At 41.7% G+C, this 20,280-nt stretch overlaps 2 protein-coding genes across 3 annotated transcripts in view; both read right to left on the bottom strand.

Moving 5' to 3' along the window:
- Window positions 1-14,401, bottom strand: part of thap1 (THAP domain containing, apoptosis associated protein 1) — a 107,877-nt gene extending 93,476 nt beyond the window's left edge. Inside the window, exons 1-3 of one of the 2 annotated variants that reach the window (XR_011585678.1) lie at window positions 14,271-14,401; window positions 12,745-12,937; window positions 10,834-11,736 (exon numbers count right to left, since the gene is read on the bottom strand). Coding sequence is in view for 1 of the 2 variants with exons in the window: in XM_070850111.1 (XP_070706212.1) it covers window positions 11,335-11,736; window positions 12,745-12,937; window positions 14,271-14,341 (666 nt within the window). In the remaining variant the exon portion in view is untranslated. Of the gene's footprint in view, window positions 1-10,267; window positions 11,737-12,744; window positions 12,938-14,270 lie in introns of those variants that run through there. The other variant, XM_070850111.1, reaches the window with a different exon arrangement.
- A 1,956-nt stretch (window positions 14,402-16,357) lies between these two features.
- On the bottom strand, window positions 16,358-20,263 carry ccdc82 (coiled-coil domain containing 82). Its single transcript, XM_070851096.1, has 2 exons — window positions 19,456-20,263; window positions 16,358-19,212 (listed from the first exon to the last, which is right to left on the bottom strand). Exons 1-2 carry the CDS (start codon window positions 20,002-20,004, stop codon window positions 19,045-19,047), a joined length of 717 nt encoding a protein of 238 aa, XP_070707197.1. The 5' UTR covers window positions 20,005-20,263; the 3' UTR covers window positions 16,358-19,044.
- Between the last annotated feature and the right edge of the window lie 17 nt (window positions 20,264-20,280).

Below are 20,280 nucleotides of genomic sequence, written 5' to 3'. Positions count from 1 at the left end.
ATTAATGTTCCTGAATTAAATCTGACAAATCCCAAACAAATGACTGACTGACAGACATGAGAGAGTGAGTGTGTGTGTGTGTGTGTGTGTGTGTGTGTGTGTGTGTGTGTGTGTGTGTGTGAGTGAGTGTGTGTGTGTGTGTGTGTGTGTGTGTCACCCTAAGCCTTGTGGCTAATAATAATCTGAAGGTACAGACAGTGTAACAAATCAACACTGAATATGTATGTCAAGACACACACACACACACACACACACACACACACACACACACACACACCCATACTGAATTATTCATTATTTTTGTTCACATGTATTTCCATTAATCCTAAAGCTAAAGATATACAAACAAAGTTCCGTTTTGGTTCTTCTTGTCTCTAATTGTCTTTCATTTTAAATTCATCTATTATGCCTTGTTTAACGTTTACTTACATATGAATGAATTTGAAGTTATTTTTGTATAATTTCCTTTTACATTGTAATTACTTCAGAAAACGAACTAACGTATTTACAAAAAGAAGTGACTCCCAGCGTCAGTATGGGACACAACCTTGCAGAAAGCATATTGTAACAATACGATGATGCAGTTTCCTTCAACTTGAAGCTGCAGATGTTACAGATCTCTGGAAATGGGAACGGTCGTGTTTCTCTTTATCTTATCCTCCTTTTACATATTGTCCCTGACTGTAAATGTGTAAAATCATTTCTATAGATGAGGATGTGATGATGTGAAGAATGTCCTTGTCTCTTGAGACATTAACATCAATGTAGACACTTTCCTGTCTGAAAGGGGCCACATGTAAGTCATGTTTAGTGATGTGAGTGCAAACAGCAGTTATGATCAGCTGACAAATACAAAATGATTGAATCAATGAAAGCATTTAACAAACATAAAGGTATATATATATATATGAATATGGCAGTTGGTGCTGTGTGATATTCAGTCTGTGTTAATGTCAGACTTTGCTGTCTGTTTTCTTACAGACAAATTTTCTCATGACATCAGGCAGGAATTAAACTGTCAGACGTGACTCAAACCAACAACACACACCTCTGATGTGTTAATGCTGAAACACACACACACACACACAGAGGAGGTGAAGCTGTTGTTATGGTTACGATGTGTCACAGAAACACCCTTTAACCCCAGAGGAGTGATGTCACATGGTCTCCACCCGACCGTGCGTCACAGTGACACTGACAGGCAGAAAAACCGACACAATAACAGGTTTCAGACACACTGAACACCAAAAATGAGGCGGTAGGACAGAAACTACCAACTAAGAGAGACTTTAGTGAGGAAAGAAACTGAAAAAGTAAAGGATAGTTTTGAACGGGAGGGGGACAGGCTGTACTCAGGTCAGCAGTCAAGTTCAAGGTCATGAGGCTGTTTTTCTTTTTAGGCAGCTGTGGCTCAGAGGTAGAGGAAGTCGTCCACCAATCAGAAGATCTGTCTCATTTCACCCAGTCATAAACCCAAAATACCTGGTTAGCACTGTTGCCTCGCAGCAAGAAGGTTTGAATAGTTATTTGTTTTCCTATGGAGGTGTGTCTATTGATAAGAAAGTATACCTGGCCATTCATTTTTGGAAAAGGCAAACCCATCTCTTAACTCTTTTAACTGGTAGCAGTCCCTGTCTGATTGGTCCTTAAAGTCTCACATATTTGGGTAGAAATAGTTAATAGATTAAATACAAGAGAAAAGATGTACAATCAAATACTGGCTCCTTATGAGAACTTATGTTACAAAACATAGCATATAGCAATATTCATTCACCACACTATGCAACAACACACCTTTATTTAGATGCCCACCAGTTAAGATAGGGCAGGCAGATTGTGGAGGAAATGCATAATGAATAGTAATATGCAAAAGTTGCTCAACAGCTGATGGCATATACGATTCTCCCATGTTTACCTACCAAAGGTTTCAGGCAGGTGTGAAGAAATGCTGCAAAGCAAGAATGCTTTAAGAAATATAAAAATGTAATTAGTTTTTTATCAATTTACAAAATGCAAAGTTGGTGGTCAGAATAAAAATCAAAATCAAATCAACATTTGCTGTGACCAGCCTTTGCCTTCAAAACATCAATTCTTCTAGTACACTTGCACGTCAGGTATTTTGTAGGATCATAGTCTGGTGTGTGATTAACCAGTTATCCCAAACAAGTGCTAATGATCATCAATTCCATATGTACAGTTGTGGTCAAAAGTTTACATACACTTGTAAAGAACATAATGTCATGGCTCTCTTGAGTTTCCAGTTATTTCTACAACTCTGATTTTTCTCTGATAGAGTGCTTGGAACAGATACTTCTTTGTCACAAAAAACATTCATGAAGTTTGGTTCTTTTATGACTTTATTATGGGTTAACAGAAAAAGTGACCAAATCTGCTGGGTCAAAAATATACATACAGCAATGCTAATATTTGGTTACATGTCCCTTGGCCATTTTCACTTCAATTAGGCACTTTTGGTAGCTATCCACAAGCTTCTGGTTGAATCTTTGACCACTCCTCTTGACAGAATTGGTGCAGTTCAGTTAAATTTGTTGGCTTTCTGACATGGACTTGTTTCTTCAGCATTGTCCACATGTTCTCAATGGGGTTTAAGTCAGGACTTTGGGAAGGCCATTCTAAAATTTTAATTCTAGCCTGATTTAGCCATTCCATTACCACTTTGGATGTGTGTATGGGGTCATTGTCCTGTTGGAACACCCAACTGCGCCCAAGACCCAACCTTCAGGCTGATGATTTTAGGTCATCTTGAAGAATTTGAAGGTAATCCTCCTTCTTCATTATCCCATTTACTCTCTGTAAAGCACCAGTTCCATTGGCAGAAAAACAGCCCCACAGCATAATACTACCACCACCGTGCTTGATGGTACGCATGGTGTTCTTGGAGTTAAAGGCCTCACCTTTTCTCCTCCAAACATATTGCTGGGCATTGTGGCCAACCAGCTCGATTTTTGTTTCATCTGACCACAGAACTTTCCTCCAGAAGGTCTTATCTTTGTCAGTGTGATCAGCAGAAAACTTCAGTCGAGCCTTAAGGTGCCGCTTTTGGAGCAAGGGCTTCCTTCTTGCACAGCAGCCTCTCAGTCCATGGTGGCGCAAAACACACTTGACTGTGGACACTGACACCTGTGTTCCAGCAGCTTCTAATTCTTGGCAGATCTGTTTTTTGGTGGTTCTCGGTTGACTCTTCACCATCCTGACCAATTTTCTCTCAGCAGCAGGTGATAGCTTGCATTTTCTTCCTGATCGTGGCAGTGACAAAACAGTGCCATGCACTTTATACTTACAAACAATTGTTTGCATTGTTGCTCTTGGGACCTGCAGCTGCTTTGAAATGGCTCCAAGTGACTTTCCTGACTTGTTCAAGTCAATGATTCGCTTTTTCAGATCTGTGCTGAGCTCCTTTGACTTTCCCATTGTAGCGTTTGTGGGCGTTTGTATCCTATGAGCCCTATTTAAATGGCCTCAGAGAAGTCACCAGCTGTAGTCACTCATAATCACTCACAAGAAGTTAAGAGGCCATGCTATGAAGCTCATTTCATTGACACCAAAATTGCTAGTCACCAAGTCACCAAAATTGCTAATTCATGTTGCTGTATGTATATTTTTGACCCAGCAGATTTGGTCACATTTTCAGTTGACCCATAATAAAGTCATAAAAGAACCAAACTTCATGAATGTTTTTTTGACAAAGAAGTATCTGTTCCAATCACTCTATCAGAGAAAAATCAGAGTTGTAGAAATAACTGGAAACTCAAGAGAGCCATGACATTATGTTCTTTACAAGTGTATGTAAACTTTTGACCACAACTGTAGGTGGAAACACGGTCATTAACTGAAACAGAAAGAGCTGTAAGAGGATTAAAACTGGGTGAGGAACAGCCAAACTCTGCTACCAAGGTGAGGCTGTGGAAGACGGTTTCATGTCACAGGTCAAACACCATGACTGAGCACAGCGGCAAGACACCAGATGGTTCTACTGCATCAGCAAGGTCTCTGCCAGGCTAAGATTTGATGGAAACACGGCCAAGTGACACAACTATGCACGAAAACAGGAACTGTGGTGCAGAAATGGCAGCAGGTGCTCTGGACTGATGAGTAAAAATCTGAAATATCTGTCTGTAGCAGAGGGCTGGAGAGTGGAACAATAATGAGTGTCATACAAAACCATCAGGGAGGCGTCTGATTGGCTCTAAAGTAATTCTGCAGCAGGACAACGAGCCCAAAAACACTGCTAGTGTCATTAGGAACTATCTTCAGGGTAAAGAAGAACAAGGAGTCCTGGAAGTGATGGTGTGGCCCCCACAGAGCCCTGATCTCAACATCATCTAGTCTGTCTGGGACCGGATGAAGAGACAGAAGGATCTGAGGCAGCCGACATCCACAGAAGATCTGTGGTTAGTTCTTAGATGTTTGGAACAACCTTCCTGCCGAGTTTCTTCAAAAACTGAGTGCAAGTGAACCTGAAGAACTGATGCTGTGGTGGTCACTCCAAATATTGATTTGATTTAGATTTTTCTTCTGTTTGCTCACTTTGCACAGTACTGGTAGGTCAACATGGGAGAATCTTATATGCCACCAGCTGTTCAGCTAAATGAGGGTTCTACCTTTACATTATTACCAAATAATACTTTGCTGTAACTTACATTACTACATGAAGGTCACTTGAGAGGTCATATTAGGGTGACCTGATGTTCATTCATTCATTTTAAGTAATTAATGAAAATTGATTCTAATGAGTTAATTCACTATTATTTTTAAAATTTTAGCTGTGAATTTATATATATGAATATATATATATATATATATATATATATATATACACATATGTATGACAAATGATGTCATTCTATATAGAGCGCAGATTACAGAATCCTAGAGCATCATTGGAAATGAAAAATGAACACACATCTTCTCATGCTCAAATTACAAGTTGGTGTATTTGTGTAATTCATTCTTTAGCACATATTCTGGACATAAACAACTGGCAGATAACTAACTCTAATTATGAAGTTTTAAAGATTGTAATCTTTGAATTCAGAACCGTAACATTTTGAAGTTAACATTAAAACCATTTTATTTATCTAGTTTTGAATATGTTGAATGATATAATGATAATAATAATAATAATAATAATAATAATAATAATCATCATCATCATCATCATCCCTCTATCATTATAGTGTATGGTTTGGTGTCTGGTATCCTCAGACACTTGCTTTCTTCAGCAGCACCTCGGCAGCAGCATCATTGTTTTATTCACCCCTCCTCCCTCCTCTGATCTTTCTCTTCTCTCTGGGAATTGAACCGACAGTTCTTTGCTCACAGTTAAAGCCCGTTTTCACCCTTTTCTGTCTTTTCTTCCTCCCCCGCTCTGATTGCTCCTCAAGGCGTATTTAGTGTTTCTGAGTAAACAGCAGATCATTGGCAGAGAGATCAGACAGTATTATAGATCCGATAGACGCTGCCAGGCAGAGTTTAGATTAATGGCAGTGTTTATATTTATATTCATCATCATTATCATCTTGTTCGTCCTGCTAACCTCCATTTACTCGGAGTCCTCGGCTCAGTGCTCCAGGCTGAGTGCTGTGAGTCCAGACTGAGAAGAATAAAAAGTGAAGCTGTGTAGCTTCTATCTGGGTCAGAGGATGAACAGATTCATCAGCAGCAGATTCACATCAGTAGAGTCTGCACAGAGGAAAGCAATCCGATTGAGGAAGACATTCTGATTTGCAAATACTGTTCATCTTTAACCTCTGTGACCCCTTCAGTGTACCCTCAAGTGGTCTTTTTTTCCATATCACTGTCTGCTGGTGTCAAACAAACATTTGTCATATGAACATACATTACTGTACATAATACAGAACGGACAAATATTTCAATGTATGTGCTAATAGCAGAAAAATGATTATGTAAATAATAATATAGCTATGCAGATATGACATTTTATTTAGCTAATATTTGAAAAAATGAAAAAGATGATCTAAAATGTGTCCTATTATACAGAAGTAGTAGTAGTAATAGTAAATTAGTAATAGCAGAAGTGCTTATAGTAAAATAACCTGAACTAATTAAATCTAACGAATATAAAGTCACTTTAATGCAGCTTTAAATCCACGTTTGGATATTTGTCTGTCACCTCGTAAGAAGAAGGTTTATGTACAGTGAAATGTTCAAATCCAAGCTTCCTTTTAGACAGACACGTTTAAATCTGCAGCAAAAATAATTAGATATATTCTTCTAGCAAACAAATGTCTGAAGCTACATTTTATATTTCAAAACCTGTGTTCTAATAAAATACATACTAATGTTTTAGTATTTATTGAATTTTTGGTACTTATAGTATATTTTTCCTCTCTGTGAATGCTGCATCTCCTTCAAAACCAAGAAAATAAATAAATATGTTTATGAACTGGGCAGGAAAACCATGTTACAGATGACCCACATCCAAAACATATGGAATGAAGCAATTAAACAGTACTAAGAAAAAGTGCTGCATATTGAACTCACCATCACTGTATTTTGTTTGCTCGTGGCAGGAGCAGAGCCTGCTGGAACCAGCAGGTCACCCAGGTGTTGTTTAATCTGAGCGGTCAGACTGCAGCCGCAGGACTGTTACGGTTCGGACAGGACGACCTTGATGCTCCGCCTGGGGGGCGAGCAGCTTCAGTCCAAATATGTCCACCAGGATCAGATTCAGCCCCGTAGAGGTCTGTTCACCTGAGGAGGGTCAGGGTCACTGAGGAGCTGAAGTCCACTGGAGAGGTAACGGGGTTATTCAAATCTAAAGGGTTCATCCTCTGGGGAACAAGGATGAGGATGTATTGTTTATTCGGATCTCCATTAGTTGTTGCCTTGGCAACTATTCCTTGGGTCCATTAAAAGAACAATGTAATCAGCTGGTTACACCACATCGGTGGCCACAAACCTGAGAACTGAGACCACCTCAAAAGTTCCCAAGAGACACCAGAGGGGTCAAAATAGGATCAACGACATGAACCAAATGTGAAAATATTCACACAAAATTCCATGTATTCTTTACGACTTTTGTCTGATCTTCCAAAAGTTTTTTCTTGTTACTTTCTCCTCCTCAGGTCTCTAAAAATAGCCAAAATGGCTCAACAGTAAATAATACAGATACAACAGTACTATTGCACTCATCAGAGCAAAGGAACAAAACTACACATCAAATCAAAAGTACAACAGAACACACACCAACCACCAACTTCATTTGTGTAGCACGTTTCATGCAGGTCGGTGCCATTCGAAGTGTGTACCTGCGTGGGTTTACACGTAAAGCATTTGATCACTTTGAATAAAAAATGATGAAGCACACTTGGTGCTTACTTGGAGGTTCACTGTGTGACCAGTGCCGACGAACACAGTGGACACTGCTCTGTGACATGCAGCTCTGTTCCTCCACCTGCTGGCCAACAGCATCACTGCTGTTTCTGAATGATAAATGCAATCATTAGTTTGGCAGCCAGGGAAGAAAACAAAATATATGCAGTCAGACTCCTGATTTAGACTCCAGAGACGATGGAAAAAATATTCCTTTCATTCTTCTTCCTCCTACTGTCCATCCCACTGCACTAGTGTCCAGTGTCCGTGCTCCCAACCACCACTGTGGTTTCACCTGGATCCCTGGATGAATCTTAATAGCAGTGTCAGTGTTTAAAGTATGATCAGCTCATGTTAAATGTTAATGTCAGTGTGAAGACGCTGTGATAGTCGTGCTCTTTCACTGAGGTTGGGTGTCAAATATACGGAAGACCAAACAAAATACATGCAAACTAAACTAAAATAAAACCTCTGTGATCAACTGACTCTCATGTTTCTTGTCTCAGAGGAAACATTCTCAGGGAAGTCACCGTGTTCCCAGATCTCTCATCACCTCACATGTTAATCTCACCGATGGAAAAGAATTAAATCAACCTTCAAAACACACATGCCTAAAAATGACACCACAGGCACATTCATCTCTTGCTTAATCAGTTACAACACCTCCTTAAAGGAATAGTTTGACATTTTGGGAAATAGGTGCTAGAGAGAAATAACACTTTGTTTATTATACATATCTTTAAGGTTTTGACTTAAAGGGACTTCTAATGTACTGTATATGTACTGTACATGTACATACATCAAAGAACTAAGTGCAAATTCCCCAGTCAGCACAAGCACACTCAGGTAATCAGTGATGGAGGAAGTATTGATCCCCTTTTTAAGTAAAAGTGTTAATACCACACCTACGTAAACTAAGTAAAACTAAGTAAACTTGTACTGTTACTTGTAGCAGAGTGACAGTTCTACAGTTACAGATACATTAGAAGAATCAACATGATTTAAAGCAGCAAATGTTCTTATTTGAGATGCTGAAACCATGAAATGTTTTGATCTGAAAATGAATTAACCCGATTTCATCTGTTTTCATGTTCTTTATCAAAAGAAAAATGGTACAATTAGTCATTTTTTCAAACTCCGACTCATCAATATGAGCCAAGGCCAATGAGTCGGAGTTTGAAAAAAGAATTAATCATATAATCTTTTTGATAAAAAAATTAAAACGGGTCCCACAGACCCGAACACCATACAAGGGTTAAATATATTAATCATAAATTATATTATATTTTCCCACAATCGACTAATCAATTAATGATTTCTGCTGTTAGTTTAACTCATAATATAACATTGTATTCTAAGTTCTTCAGATGTTTTGGCTGCAAAAACATTAAGCTGTAAAGTAAAAACTAATAATTAAAGCTGTCAGATAAATGAAGTGAGGTAAAAAGTATATAAAAAGAGTGATTAATAATCTCAATAGTCTTGTGTTATTGTTCTTACTTCACTGATGCTGCAGTCGCAGCTCTGGTCAACATCATTGGCGCCTGTGAATGTTTTGGTATAACCTGTATTAGAGCTTCAGAAGTAGTTATAAATGTAGTAACTCTGCATCATGAGAATATTTTAAGATGATATCTAAAGTTATTCTACAAAAAAATCCATTCCTTTTCAACTAACATGTAGTCCTGTCAGAGACAGAAGTGCTGAATGTTGGTGATCCTCTGGTGTCGTGATTCCTTGAATAGTCCAGGTACCTTGTAGCAAAGAGCAGTCGTGTCTTTTTAAGCCTTCCTTTCAGCAGTGGGGTTCTCTCCTTATCCTTCGCCCTTAAAGCTGTTCTTGGTTTAGTGTGCAGCACTGAAACCTCACTGCTAGTCTGCCGTCAGGTTTTGGGATATTTTATGGGGTGGTTTTTTCCAGTTCGCTTCAACCTTCAGAATAGAATAGAGTTTATTGCCATTTGCAGGAGTAAGAACAGGTACATTGGAATTATTTGTGCGTCTCTCAGTCAGCTTTGTAACGAGATACAGAATAAAAGTAGGAGCAGAAAAAAAAGGAAGCGATATACAATAAAAACAGAAGTAAAAGACACTATAAAATATGAAAATAGTAATGCCCACTGGATTCTGTTCTCTTTCTTCCTCCTCCGACGTCCCTAGAAGTTTCATGCACAGCATTATTAAGTTAATGTCTTAATAATGTTGCACATTGGTGATAATAGTTCCTTTGTCTTCACTACTGTGAAAACCAAAGTGGCCTTTGGAAGCATTCAAGCCATTATTCATTGGTTCTTCTACTTCTTTGAATTCCTTACAGGGGAGCCAGTACTTGTGTCATGGCAGTCATTCCGGTTTAATACCTTTAAATTGTTCTCGTTTTATTATTTTCTGTTCTGTCAAACATGAGTGTCTACAGACCAAAGCTGTTACACTACACACTGTTAAGTTGTTGAGATGTTGTAAATGATGTACTTAAATTCCAGGGGCACCAATGATGCTGACCAGCACAGTACATCCATGAAGAAGGAAGACTCCATCTCCATCTGAGAAGTAATGTGGATAGAATTTGACATCAGGGCTGGAGACATGGTAGATAAAGGCGAGGCAAGTTGCTGACTCCGTCTTACAGTATTGTTACGATAACAAATCTGAAGGAACTTGTCTGCTTCGTGTTTGTCTCGTGTGCCGGTGAGAAGATGAAACTCAGGAGTTTAAAGCTTTATCAGACACCAAAACTCTGGAAGGACAGCGCTCGTCTGCACACTGACTTTGAGTATTTGAGGTTGTTTCACCTTCCCAGTGTGAAGAAACTACATACAGAGCTGGTTAGAACGTGTGTGTAGCTACAGCTGGTAATGAGCTAAAGGTTTAGTCACCTGTAATCCCAGTGAGAGGAGCACATGAAGTAGCTGTTATGGCTTCAATGTCATTCAAGTTTATTATTGCACATTAGCAGCTGTTTAATGATTACACACACATGCGCACAAACACGCATGAAGACACAGACACACACACACACAGACACACAGACACACACACACACGTTCTTGCATCAGGTTTATGTGAAGAAAAACACTTAAAAAAGTAAAGCAACCAAAAGAACTACAAGTTTACTTTACTCTTTAAGCCCTCTTATGATTTTGTGACCATTTTCCTTTTGGGAAGAAATGAAACAACAGAAATAAGGTGGGGGTTAAAGCCACACTATTCATAGCCCACATACTGCCACGACAACCTTGGAAAGACCCGTTCAACATTTTGGGAAACATTAATTTGCTTTCTTTCTTAGACTGAAGCGACACGATCCATCTAAGTGTCAAGACTGTTTAAGTGCAGAGCCTGGCTTCTCTTAAGGAACGGAGGGTGGCTCGCTACAGTCCTGCTCGGGGGGGCTCACCACTCTGACGGCTCTCCCCTAAAAACATACTTATGATATTACAAAGCCTGGCTCTGTCTGAAATTCAGAACGACACCAAACACCTCTGCAGCTCTTTAATTAACTGCATCTATCTTGTTTGTTACATCCCTACACAAAGAGAAGCGCTTCAGTTTGTTTTAGGGGGAGTTACGTGGTGGAAATATGTCTGGTTGGTCTGGTTACGAAGAGGCTCAAGGGAGTCACAGCATCTGCCTGTAGTTTGTCATGAAATAGTCTCAGCACCAATCTCCTGCTAAAACCAAACCAGAAATGCTGAACTACTGAAGTCAGAGTTGACTCAAACTAATTTCACTGCAGCCCAAAGAGAAAAATCTAAGAAAACAATCTGTAAGGGTTAGTTGTATCCACCCAATCAGACTGAAGGTTTCCACACCTTGCATTAACATTCCCAAACAAATGAGTCGTTGAGCTCTCGGCTCAGGGGTTTGCTGCTCAGCAGCTCTTTGACAGTGCGCCTGCTGCTGCTTAGAGAAAGAACCTTAAACATTTTAATCTGCCACTCAATTTGACCACACAGATCTGCCCTTCTTCAGCTCCTTCTTACTCGATGCCTCTGAGGGTGTGGTAGATGTGTTTCGGTAAGATCACATATCCCTCTGCGAATGCTGCTGGAAGCTCGTTGCTGGTTCGGGGTGTCTCACATGCTGCTTTCAGCATCTTTAGTTGTCTCTCCTGCCGCCGACACTTCTGCTGCGTCGTCTTCAGCTTCTTCCTCAGACTCTCCAACTGCTCCTCCAGCTGCTCGATGCGCTTCTTCTGCCAGGCTGAGTCCTCCGCTGTGTAGTTGTGGTCGCAGATGACTGCCACCGTGTCGCCCCAGGTGTCTGGAAAGCTCCTTTCTGGCTCCACCCCCTGCTCCTCCTCCACCTCCGGGTCAGAGGTCAGAGGTAGAGAGAGAGGGAAATGAATCTCTGGTGGGAAGGGATCCTCCAGGGACTCTGACTGTCAGACAGAAAACACAAGAGTTCTGATGCTGCTCTCATGCAGTTAAACAGATTAAACGCACAGGTGAAGGACTGGTGTGTTTATTTTAGTTAGAGATGCCTATGATAACAGCATGCTTTTACTTTATGTGATGGGGTCTACAACAGTACACAGTGATAACCGTACAGGCCCACAGAGCTTCAGGTAATGGACCGGAGCTGCAGAGTGGCTCGGGGCTCTGGTATAGGTATACAATGGCATTCACAGTGGCAGCTGGGAAGCTGCAGGGTAGCGGGCGGGAGGAGCCGTGAACCAGCCCTCTGTGGAAGCCCTGAGCAGCAGACAGGTTGCCCACTGCTGGTTCACAAGCTCCACAGAGCATCGAGGCTTCTGCCTGCTGCTCCTGGAGTTTCAAAGTGTGTGCACAAGCAATGGTTGACACTGCGCTACTCCTTCTGCTCCGATTGAGGTTTTCTTTCAGGTGCTGTGAATTCTTCAGGAGCACTGATTTTGTCACAGATTGCCTGTCTCAAGTGCAGCTGTCAGGATATAGTGACAGTATCAGCAAATATGCCAAAAAGACATTTTTATAAAAGTTACCTGCTGCTGCTTTAAGCTTAGATTTGATTTATAATTCTCATAAATGTCCTCCAGCTCTGTTGATGTTCTAGAATGTATCACATATCATTAAATCACAAAACCATTGGAGTTTCTCCTTAATGGTGAATTTGCAGCCGTTTTCCTCTGGTTGGAGAAACTATGCACCCTTTAGAGCTTAAAAGGGACTGACAGTGGGTGACGGCATCCATGAAAAAGACACCAGGCAGTTAATAGGTGTCAATGTTCAGTAACACCTAATCTCATCATAAGAGCCTGTTCAGATGATGCAGATGAAGTGTTTTAATTCAGTGATGCATCATTCTCTAAACACTTAGATTATAACTAGGTTTGAGTAACCAAAAGTTAATAATACATCATCTTTTCCTTGGTTTGGATCAAATGTGTGTGGACTCTGAGCTTCTTCACCTTGATGTTTAGGTTGAAGGTGAAGAGTGATGGCACAGCGCTCTCCTTCAGCACCCGGTTGTTGCACTCTGTCTTGAAGCAGTCTTTGGTGAAGTGCTGCGAGCAGATGTTGCTGTACTTTGTCGGCTTGAAGTTGTTCCTCCTCATTGCCGCCACCCATTTACCACAAACATCTGGACGCGCCAGAGGAAACCTGGGAAAAATCACACAAACAAGAAATAATGTAAATGTACTTTGATCAACTCAGGATCTGTTCTTCCTGTATGACTTATCTGATCAGTAAACAAAATGAGTCATTTATGAGTCGGTTACTAGTTGTAGATCAATGCAACAAACACAGAACTGGTTCTCTCATCACTGTCATGCACTTGTCCCGCAGCTGTAGTCAGGCAGTGGGCCTGAAAATATTCAGTTTGAGACTGAAGACAAACTATGAAAACAAAAGCGATGCCTCTGGCAACTAACAGGCCCAGCAAAGTGGAGGCTGCCTTCACTTGCCTTCACGTGATATTGCAAAGTTTATTGTAAAAAGATTAATGAACTTTTGGGCACAACGATAAGAAGAATGGTTTTCACCAAGTATGACTCCTTTTCCTCCAAAGTTGCCAACCCCAGTTCTAGTAAGTTCCTGGTCTGATTATTAATATTTTTTAATCTCTGAATTGTTAGCAGAATTGGTAAACCCTTGATAGGACATCCAACAATAAACACAGTTCTGTTAAAAAAAAAAGCAGCAGCTTTAACAGCGGATTCAACTAATGCTCTAACTTGGTTGTCAGTGCCTTGCTCAGCCTGCTGGGATTGAACCTCTGAGCCTCTCACACTTTGACAGTCAGCAGGCTGTGGACTGCTAAATGAAACCACCACAGACCACTGTGTTCTGATTGCTGTGTAACTTATGTTGGGAGGAGACTTAAGGCTGGCCCAGCTCCTCTCACATGGCCAGACTGTTTCCACATGTTCCAGCAGAGGAGCTTTCAGGCTAGCATTAGCTTGACCGACACATAAAGAACATTCCCCGAACTCTACTCAGAATTAGTACAGTATCTTACTCCCTTAACTCTGGATAAGACAGACATGTTACAGAGTGCTGGTAACTGTTTTTACAACATGTTTTACGTCCTTGTAAATTCGGCTGGTGAAAATCTGCGGAACAGTGGTTGAGTTTTAAGAACATCTGAACTACAATGCCGCCGTAAACCTAAACTTGTGAGTGGCGGAGGGGGTGCGGTTGACAGGCTAACTTCACACAAGACTTTCAATTTACCAGAGTAAAACTGTGCTTGGTGACTTGTCTGTGGCCCGATTTTACCAGCATAATCTACCGACAGAAGAAATGTCTTGTGTCAATGTCTGCCACCACTGTACTGTTGACTATGAACAATAAAGCTTTAATGAGGCAGCTTAGTGAACGCAGGCTGGTGGATTCTCTCTTGGTCCTCCACTCCTGTCCATCACAGTGCTTATCCATCATGACTGGACAGCTAATGCTAACTAGCTCACACACACAGTTTAAAGGAACTTACTTGTGGAAGGAAATGTCTCTGTCTTTGTGGTAACGGTTCTTACAGCCGTACGCTGAGCACGTCTGAACCATGGCTGCTGTACAACACTCCCTGAGAGCCAGACTGATACCCCACAAAGCCCCGCTGGTGCTTCTCCCCACCCTCCATGTAGGCGTCAGTGCCACTAGCAATGATGGCGGCGGAGGTCACGTGTCCTAAACCTTCGGCTCTGATTGGCAGAGCTCGCTTCCGTAACTTCCCACAGTGTCCACTACGGGGAGACAAAGATTCATTGTGTCATTATTATCAGATATACCTGCTTACTGCGCTCTTTTAATCACAATTTAATTTGATTGGAGGGGATTGAAATATTGATACTCAGCCTAATCATTACATTGATTCAATGTAAGAACCAAAAACCTGATAATAGGTAAATACACATTCATACTAGGAAATTCTCCGACAGAAACAAGAGAAAATGACATTTCATGGATTTCATTTAAAAAAAAGACATTATGACCCTAATGCAAACAGTATTAGGGTCATAATGTCATTTTTTAAAAATAAAATCCATCCCATAATGTCTGAATGTAAAGAAAACCTTCCTGAATTACAATCTACCCACTGGTTTTCGTTCAGGTGTCACTGGTAATCATATCAGTCTGTCCAGTTAGGAAGCAAAAGAGATTGTGAATCAATTTCAGCTGTTTTGGTGCAAATGAAAGTGACAACAGGTGCTCTGGAGAGGCAACAGCAAGACAACCCCCAACAGTTGCTCTCTATTTAGTCTTCCAGACTGATTCTTCTCTAGTTTTGTGTTTTGCTAGTGTCCTTGTCACTACTGGTAGCATGAGGCCGTACCTGCAGCCCATTCAGGTTGCACAGGTAGTCCAGCTCCTCCAGGATGACGCATCCATACGTGACGTTGCAAGAAGGCTTGCAGGTCCGCCACTGGTGCCCCGTTCTCATCACAGATGAGAGCAGGTGGAGAGCAGATGTGAAAGAGTCTGGAGAACGTTGTGCTGAATGTGAACATTATGCCACCTGCAACATCATCCAGCATGACCAGTGGGTCAGTGATGGTCTGGGGAGGTATATCCTTGGAGGGTCACACAGACCTCCACATGCTGACTGCTGTTAGGTACCAGGATGAAATCCTCAGAGCCACTGTCAGACCTTACACTGGTGCAGTGGACCCTGGGTTCCTCCTGGTGCAGGACAATACCTGTGAGTGTGGAGGCTGTTCCTACATGATGAAGGCATTGATGCCACTGACTGATGTTCCCACACCTGAATCCTTTTGAGAACCTCTAGGACGTTATGTATCAGTGCATCTGACGCCACCAAGTCGCACCACAGACAGTCCAGGAGCTCCAGATCCAGGTCTGGGAGGAGACCCCCCGAGGACACCATCCACCATCTCATCAGCAGCATGTGGGGGTCCTACACACTACTGAGTCACATTATGAGTTGTCGTGATGAAAGTTGGATCAGCCTGTGATTTCAGTCTTTTACTTTGATTTTCAGTGTGATTTAGAATCCAGCCCTCAGTTAGCTGGTGGTTTTGGTTTCTATTGACTGTTGTTACGTCATTTTGTTGTGTAATGTAGTACCATTTTTAATAGAAGTGCAAAAGTGCCAACATATTTGTAGCATGAGGGCTGTAGGTGATGAGTGCCAACCATTTGTTGCCATATAGCTGTTAAATGATGTGTTCAGGTGTTATCATCCTGAAGCTTCAGCACTTGGTTTATCATGCAATTTTTAAATATGAAAATAAATATATTTTACAGCTTGGGCAGGCTGATTCATGGGAAATGTAGTTATTTGAAACCAGATTTAAGATGTGATAGTTTCCAACACAAAATTTGTGGGTCAAAAAAAGACACTTTATTAGTAAAAGAGGGCAGGTTGGTCTAAAGAGCTTTATACAGCAAAAAGGCCAGAAATACACTGGAGAACAACACACAGCACTGATATGTAACTGTGGCACATTGGAGTATCATCACCATTCTGTATGACATACAGACTCCAGTAGTTGAGCAAAAAGCAAAAAAGGCCACAAGGCTCTTAAAGACTGGGCATAAAAAACAAAAATGTTCTCTGCAGCTCAGTTTCTCTCCACATTTGGTGACACCTTCTTTGTGGCTTAGCTTATGATTAGAGAGCGTTCAGTGTGTGGCTGCACATAAACACACCACTACAGAAGGAGGAAGGGAAAAAAGGAAGGGAGCGAGGAAACAAAAAAATGCAAGGAAGATTTAAAAAGAACAAACGTCTGATTAGGGTCATTGACACATCAACACATGAAAGCAGCACTGTGACAGACTTCAGACAGGAAGAAATAAATAGAGGTGCCAAAAGGTTTGGGTGGACTGCCCAAATTAATTCTATACACAGCATTTCTTCTCCCATTATGGTAACATTTAAAGAAATGACTGACCAAATGAAAGTCACTGCTTTCAGCACATGTGAGCTGTTACCCATGTTCTGCATTTAGGACAAATGTCCAGAATTTCCAAAGACTTCTATGGACGCATCAGAAAAATGACTTGTTTTCTTTCTTCTACAGTCTGAATCTTATTTTGATAGATCTGTCCATCTTTCGCCACAGCTGTGAGCATTTTACTTTTAGATAAAAGTGCTTTAGAGTGTGTGAGGTTGGTAAGGCGTACCTGTGACTCTTAACATTGGGGGGCTTTATGGCAATAAACGCACCATCTTTGGTGGTTTTCACAGCTGTCCACCACAACTTTTGGTCAATGACCAGGAGTCAGTGGACATTCACATTCATCTCTGAACAAACTTCCATACTAAAAATACTACAGCAATATGTAGTAATATTACAGTAAATCAGGCAATAACAACTGAACCAGTTCCATTCATTGAGAAGTGTGAAATGTAGTTGAAAACTTGAACTTTGAGATTTTCTTTTACATATTCTGTTCCAAGAGGCCAATAATAAACACCCATCCTCATTGTCGTCATCATCAATTCCTGTGCAAATAATTCTTTTTAATTAATTACTCTTGGGATAAAATATAAAACAGAGAAAAGCAAACGCTCGCATAGAACAGAGAAGCTGCATTCACAGGGCAGCACGTGAGTCAAATGTAGTTTAACTCACAGATGGACAAAACTACCAAAAGACACTTCAGACACTTTCTCTCAACTGTAACAATTAAAAAGCTACTGTACAATAAAATGTACAAGCGTTTCAGTTTGTGGCTGAAATCTTTCAGTCTAAATCCTCTAAACATGACTGAATTCTTTGCTTTGCAGGAACAGAGTCCAACTTAATCTCCTTTTAATTAAAAAGTAATTGAAAGAGGATGAAAAGTGCACCAAAAACAAGTCTGAGTGCTGTTGGGTACGTGTAATGTCTCTAAATACTGCAGTACCCAGAAGCCTCAGCAGCCATATTCCATCCACACCTGTCAATCAGAGTTTTATCACATTCATAACGCTTTGTCTCTGTAGACACGAACAAACAAGAACTTGAAGCTCTGGGATTGGATGTTTCTCATAGCAATGCGCTCTGGTTAACTTCTGTCCTAGAGTCCTTGTTCACATGGTGGGTTATTTTTGACATTTTACCAATAAAGGAAGATTTCGGCAGCTTAGTGTCTCATTGTCTGTGCCCATATTTCAGCCAGGGGAGATTCATGTCCCGACCGCTGAGATGCTCTTCTTCCTCCCACAGAAACACAAGATACAGGGAATGGAAAGTCTCTGGGCAGCGTGACACTGAGACTGCAGCAGCCATGACATCAGGAAGTGGCTGATGGTATGCTACTCTCATTTTAGTGCCATCTGCCAATTCTGAGTATGCCGCTGCTGATCTACTAGCATATGCCAGTTTTAAATAGCATATCACAAAAGTTCGTTCTTGTCCTTGAGAATAGTAGCGTGACAAAATGAGCTTCACTCAGAGTTCACCAATGAGATTTTTGTGAAGCTTTCAAACACATCTTTTATGAAAACAATTGAATTTGCTCAGGACCTTGACATGAAGTTTTAAAGCTAAGAAAAACTTCAAATGGATCTTGAGTTAAAATCTTTTGTCACTGATGTCCACTGAGATGTAACACGTCGTAACAGTATTTACTGTTTCACTGTGCTGCCATCTAACGAGCATTACTGCTCAAATCATTGACATGATGCACACTGCTGCTAACAACTCAAAAACACAAGAGAATTTCATGAAGCCCTTCTTGTTTGACACTTGGATGGCATTCAAATTATGTCCAGCAGGCGAGACCCACTATGCTATAATGCTGTTATATACTTGAACACTGTAACCATACATTTCCTTCAAGGACTGGTCATGTTCCAACGTAACATTATAAGCTACTCAAGTTTTACACACCTGCCAGTGAAAAGTTACAGCTGTCAGTGGACGTGACGTCTATCTGGGATCAACAACTGGGATTAGTGACGTTGGTAGATCAGTAGATCAGCAGGGGCAGACCACTGAACCAGAGGAGACATATCCATGAGCCATTTCTTGATCTCAGCACCTGCCTGTGTAAAACAGGGTCCCGCTTCAGGCTGTTTCCTTCACCAAACACACACGGTAATGGGTCAGGGGGGTTGCCCAGGTCGGCTGAATGTCTGTTTCTATAGCAACAGGTATGACGATGAAAACCTTGCAACTCCAGTTTTTAGTGCTTTTGTTTTCCACGTTAACTGCTGCAGGAGAAAACATGTACCAATTAACAGTTTTAAGTCATTTTCAGAGGGTTTAACTTTGTTGTACATTCAAACTCCATCTCTGTCCTCCATTACTGTGGCTCTACTTCTTCTTCACCTCCTCCTCCTCCTCTTCTTTGTCTTTCTCCTCCTCTGTGCCTCTTTCACTCTCTACAGCCTCCTTCTTGCTGACTTTTTCTCCTCCACTTCCATCTTCTTCACCACAGGCCTCATCCTCAGCTTCTTTGGACTCTTCTTCATCACTAGCACCCTGAAAAAACACCATTTGAGACTTTGACAGCTGAAAAGTGCAGCTGTGATGAGTTGTTTTCAGAAAATCTAATTGATGAAGTTTAGATTGATTAGACAAACAATATTGATGATAAGCTCATATGATGATGTCTCTGTCCTTTAAACTCAAGTCCAACTGACTAAACACTGTGATCATGATAGAAACAGTTAAATATTATCATCATTATTATCATCATGCGGGGTTAAGTGTCCAAAAGTGTACCTGCTTCAGGCGGCTCCTCCTCCGGTTTGGGACCCGGGCCTTCATCCTCCGGGACAGCGCCAGCAGCTTGTTGTGTCTCTGCCTCCTCTTCGCCTTCTCCTCCACCCCTCTCCGCTTCTCCTCCACATGGTCCGAGTCCGACTCGTCCTGCCGCTGCAGCCTGCTCCGCTTCCTGGGCTGCACCATCCTCTTCGGCTGGCTCCTGTCCTCCTGCTTATCGTCCTCCTCTTCATCATCCTCGTCATCTCCGGAACTGGAGGACGAGGAGCTGCTGTCGTCGCCTCCCAGGAACGAGCGCTTTTTGCGCGTCACTGAGCGGCTGTCGTCGCTGGAAGTCGCCCCAGAGCCGCGGCCCTCCTGCTCACTGTCCTCCTCCGGGGAGCTCTGGAAGTCGGACTGGGATCCGGGGGAGGAGGAGGAGGAGGAGAAGGAGCCTTCGTCACTGTCGTCCAGGATGGAGGCGGGTAGGCCGATCTGCCGCCTCTTCGATGCGTCCACCTTGGTTTTCCGCATCGAGGCGAACATTTTCCGCTTGTACAAACTCTCCATGTCTGCACGCGGTACCGGGGCCCAGTGACATTAAACAGAAACCCGACAAAGAGAACCGGACTGAGTGTAAACAAGCTAACGGTGCAGCTAGTTAGCTTCCGTCGTCACCACGACTGCATGACATTTGTGTGCGCAACAAAACATGGCGCCTGAATTCACCGTCCGCACACTCTTATTTCTGACTCTCTCCGCCGAAACCTTGTGTCTGTTTGTGTTGGAGGATTTACGGCCTAAACTCAGGACACTTGGTGGACGCTCGTGTCAGTGTAGCAGCCT

The sequence above is a fragment of the Pempheris klunzingeri genome, chromosome 19 (assembly GCF_042242105.1).
Source record: "Pempheris klunzingeri isolate RE-2024b chromosome 19, fPemKlu1.hap1, whole genome shotgun sequence".
NCBI classification, from domain to species: Eukaryota; Metazoa; Chordata; class Actinopteri; order Acropomatiformes; family Pempheridae; genus Pempheris; species Pempheris klunzingeri.
The sequence above is the reverse complement of the archived record's forward strand: the minus strand, read 5'-3'. Positions and strand labels throughout refer to the sequence as shown.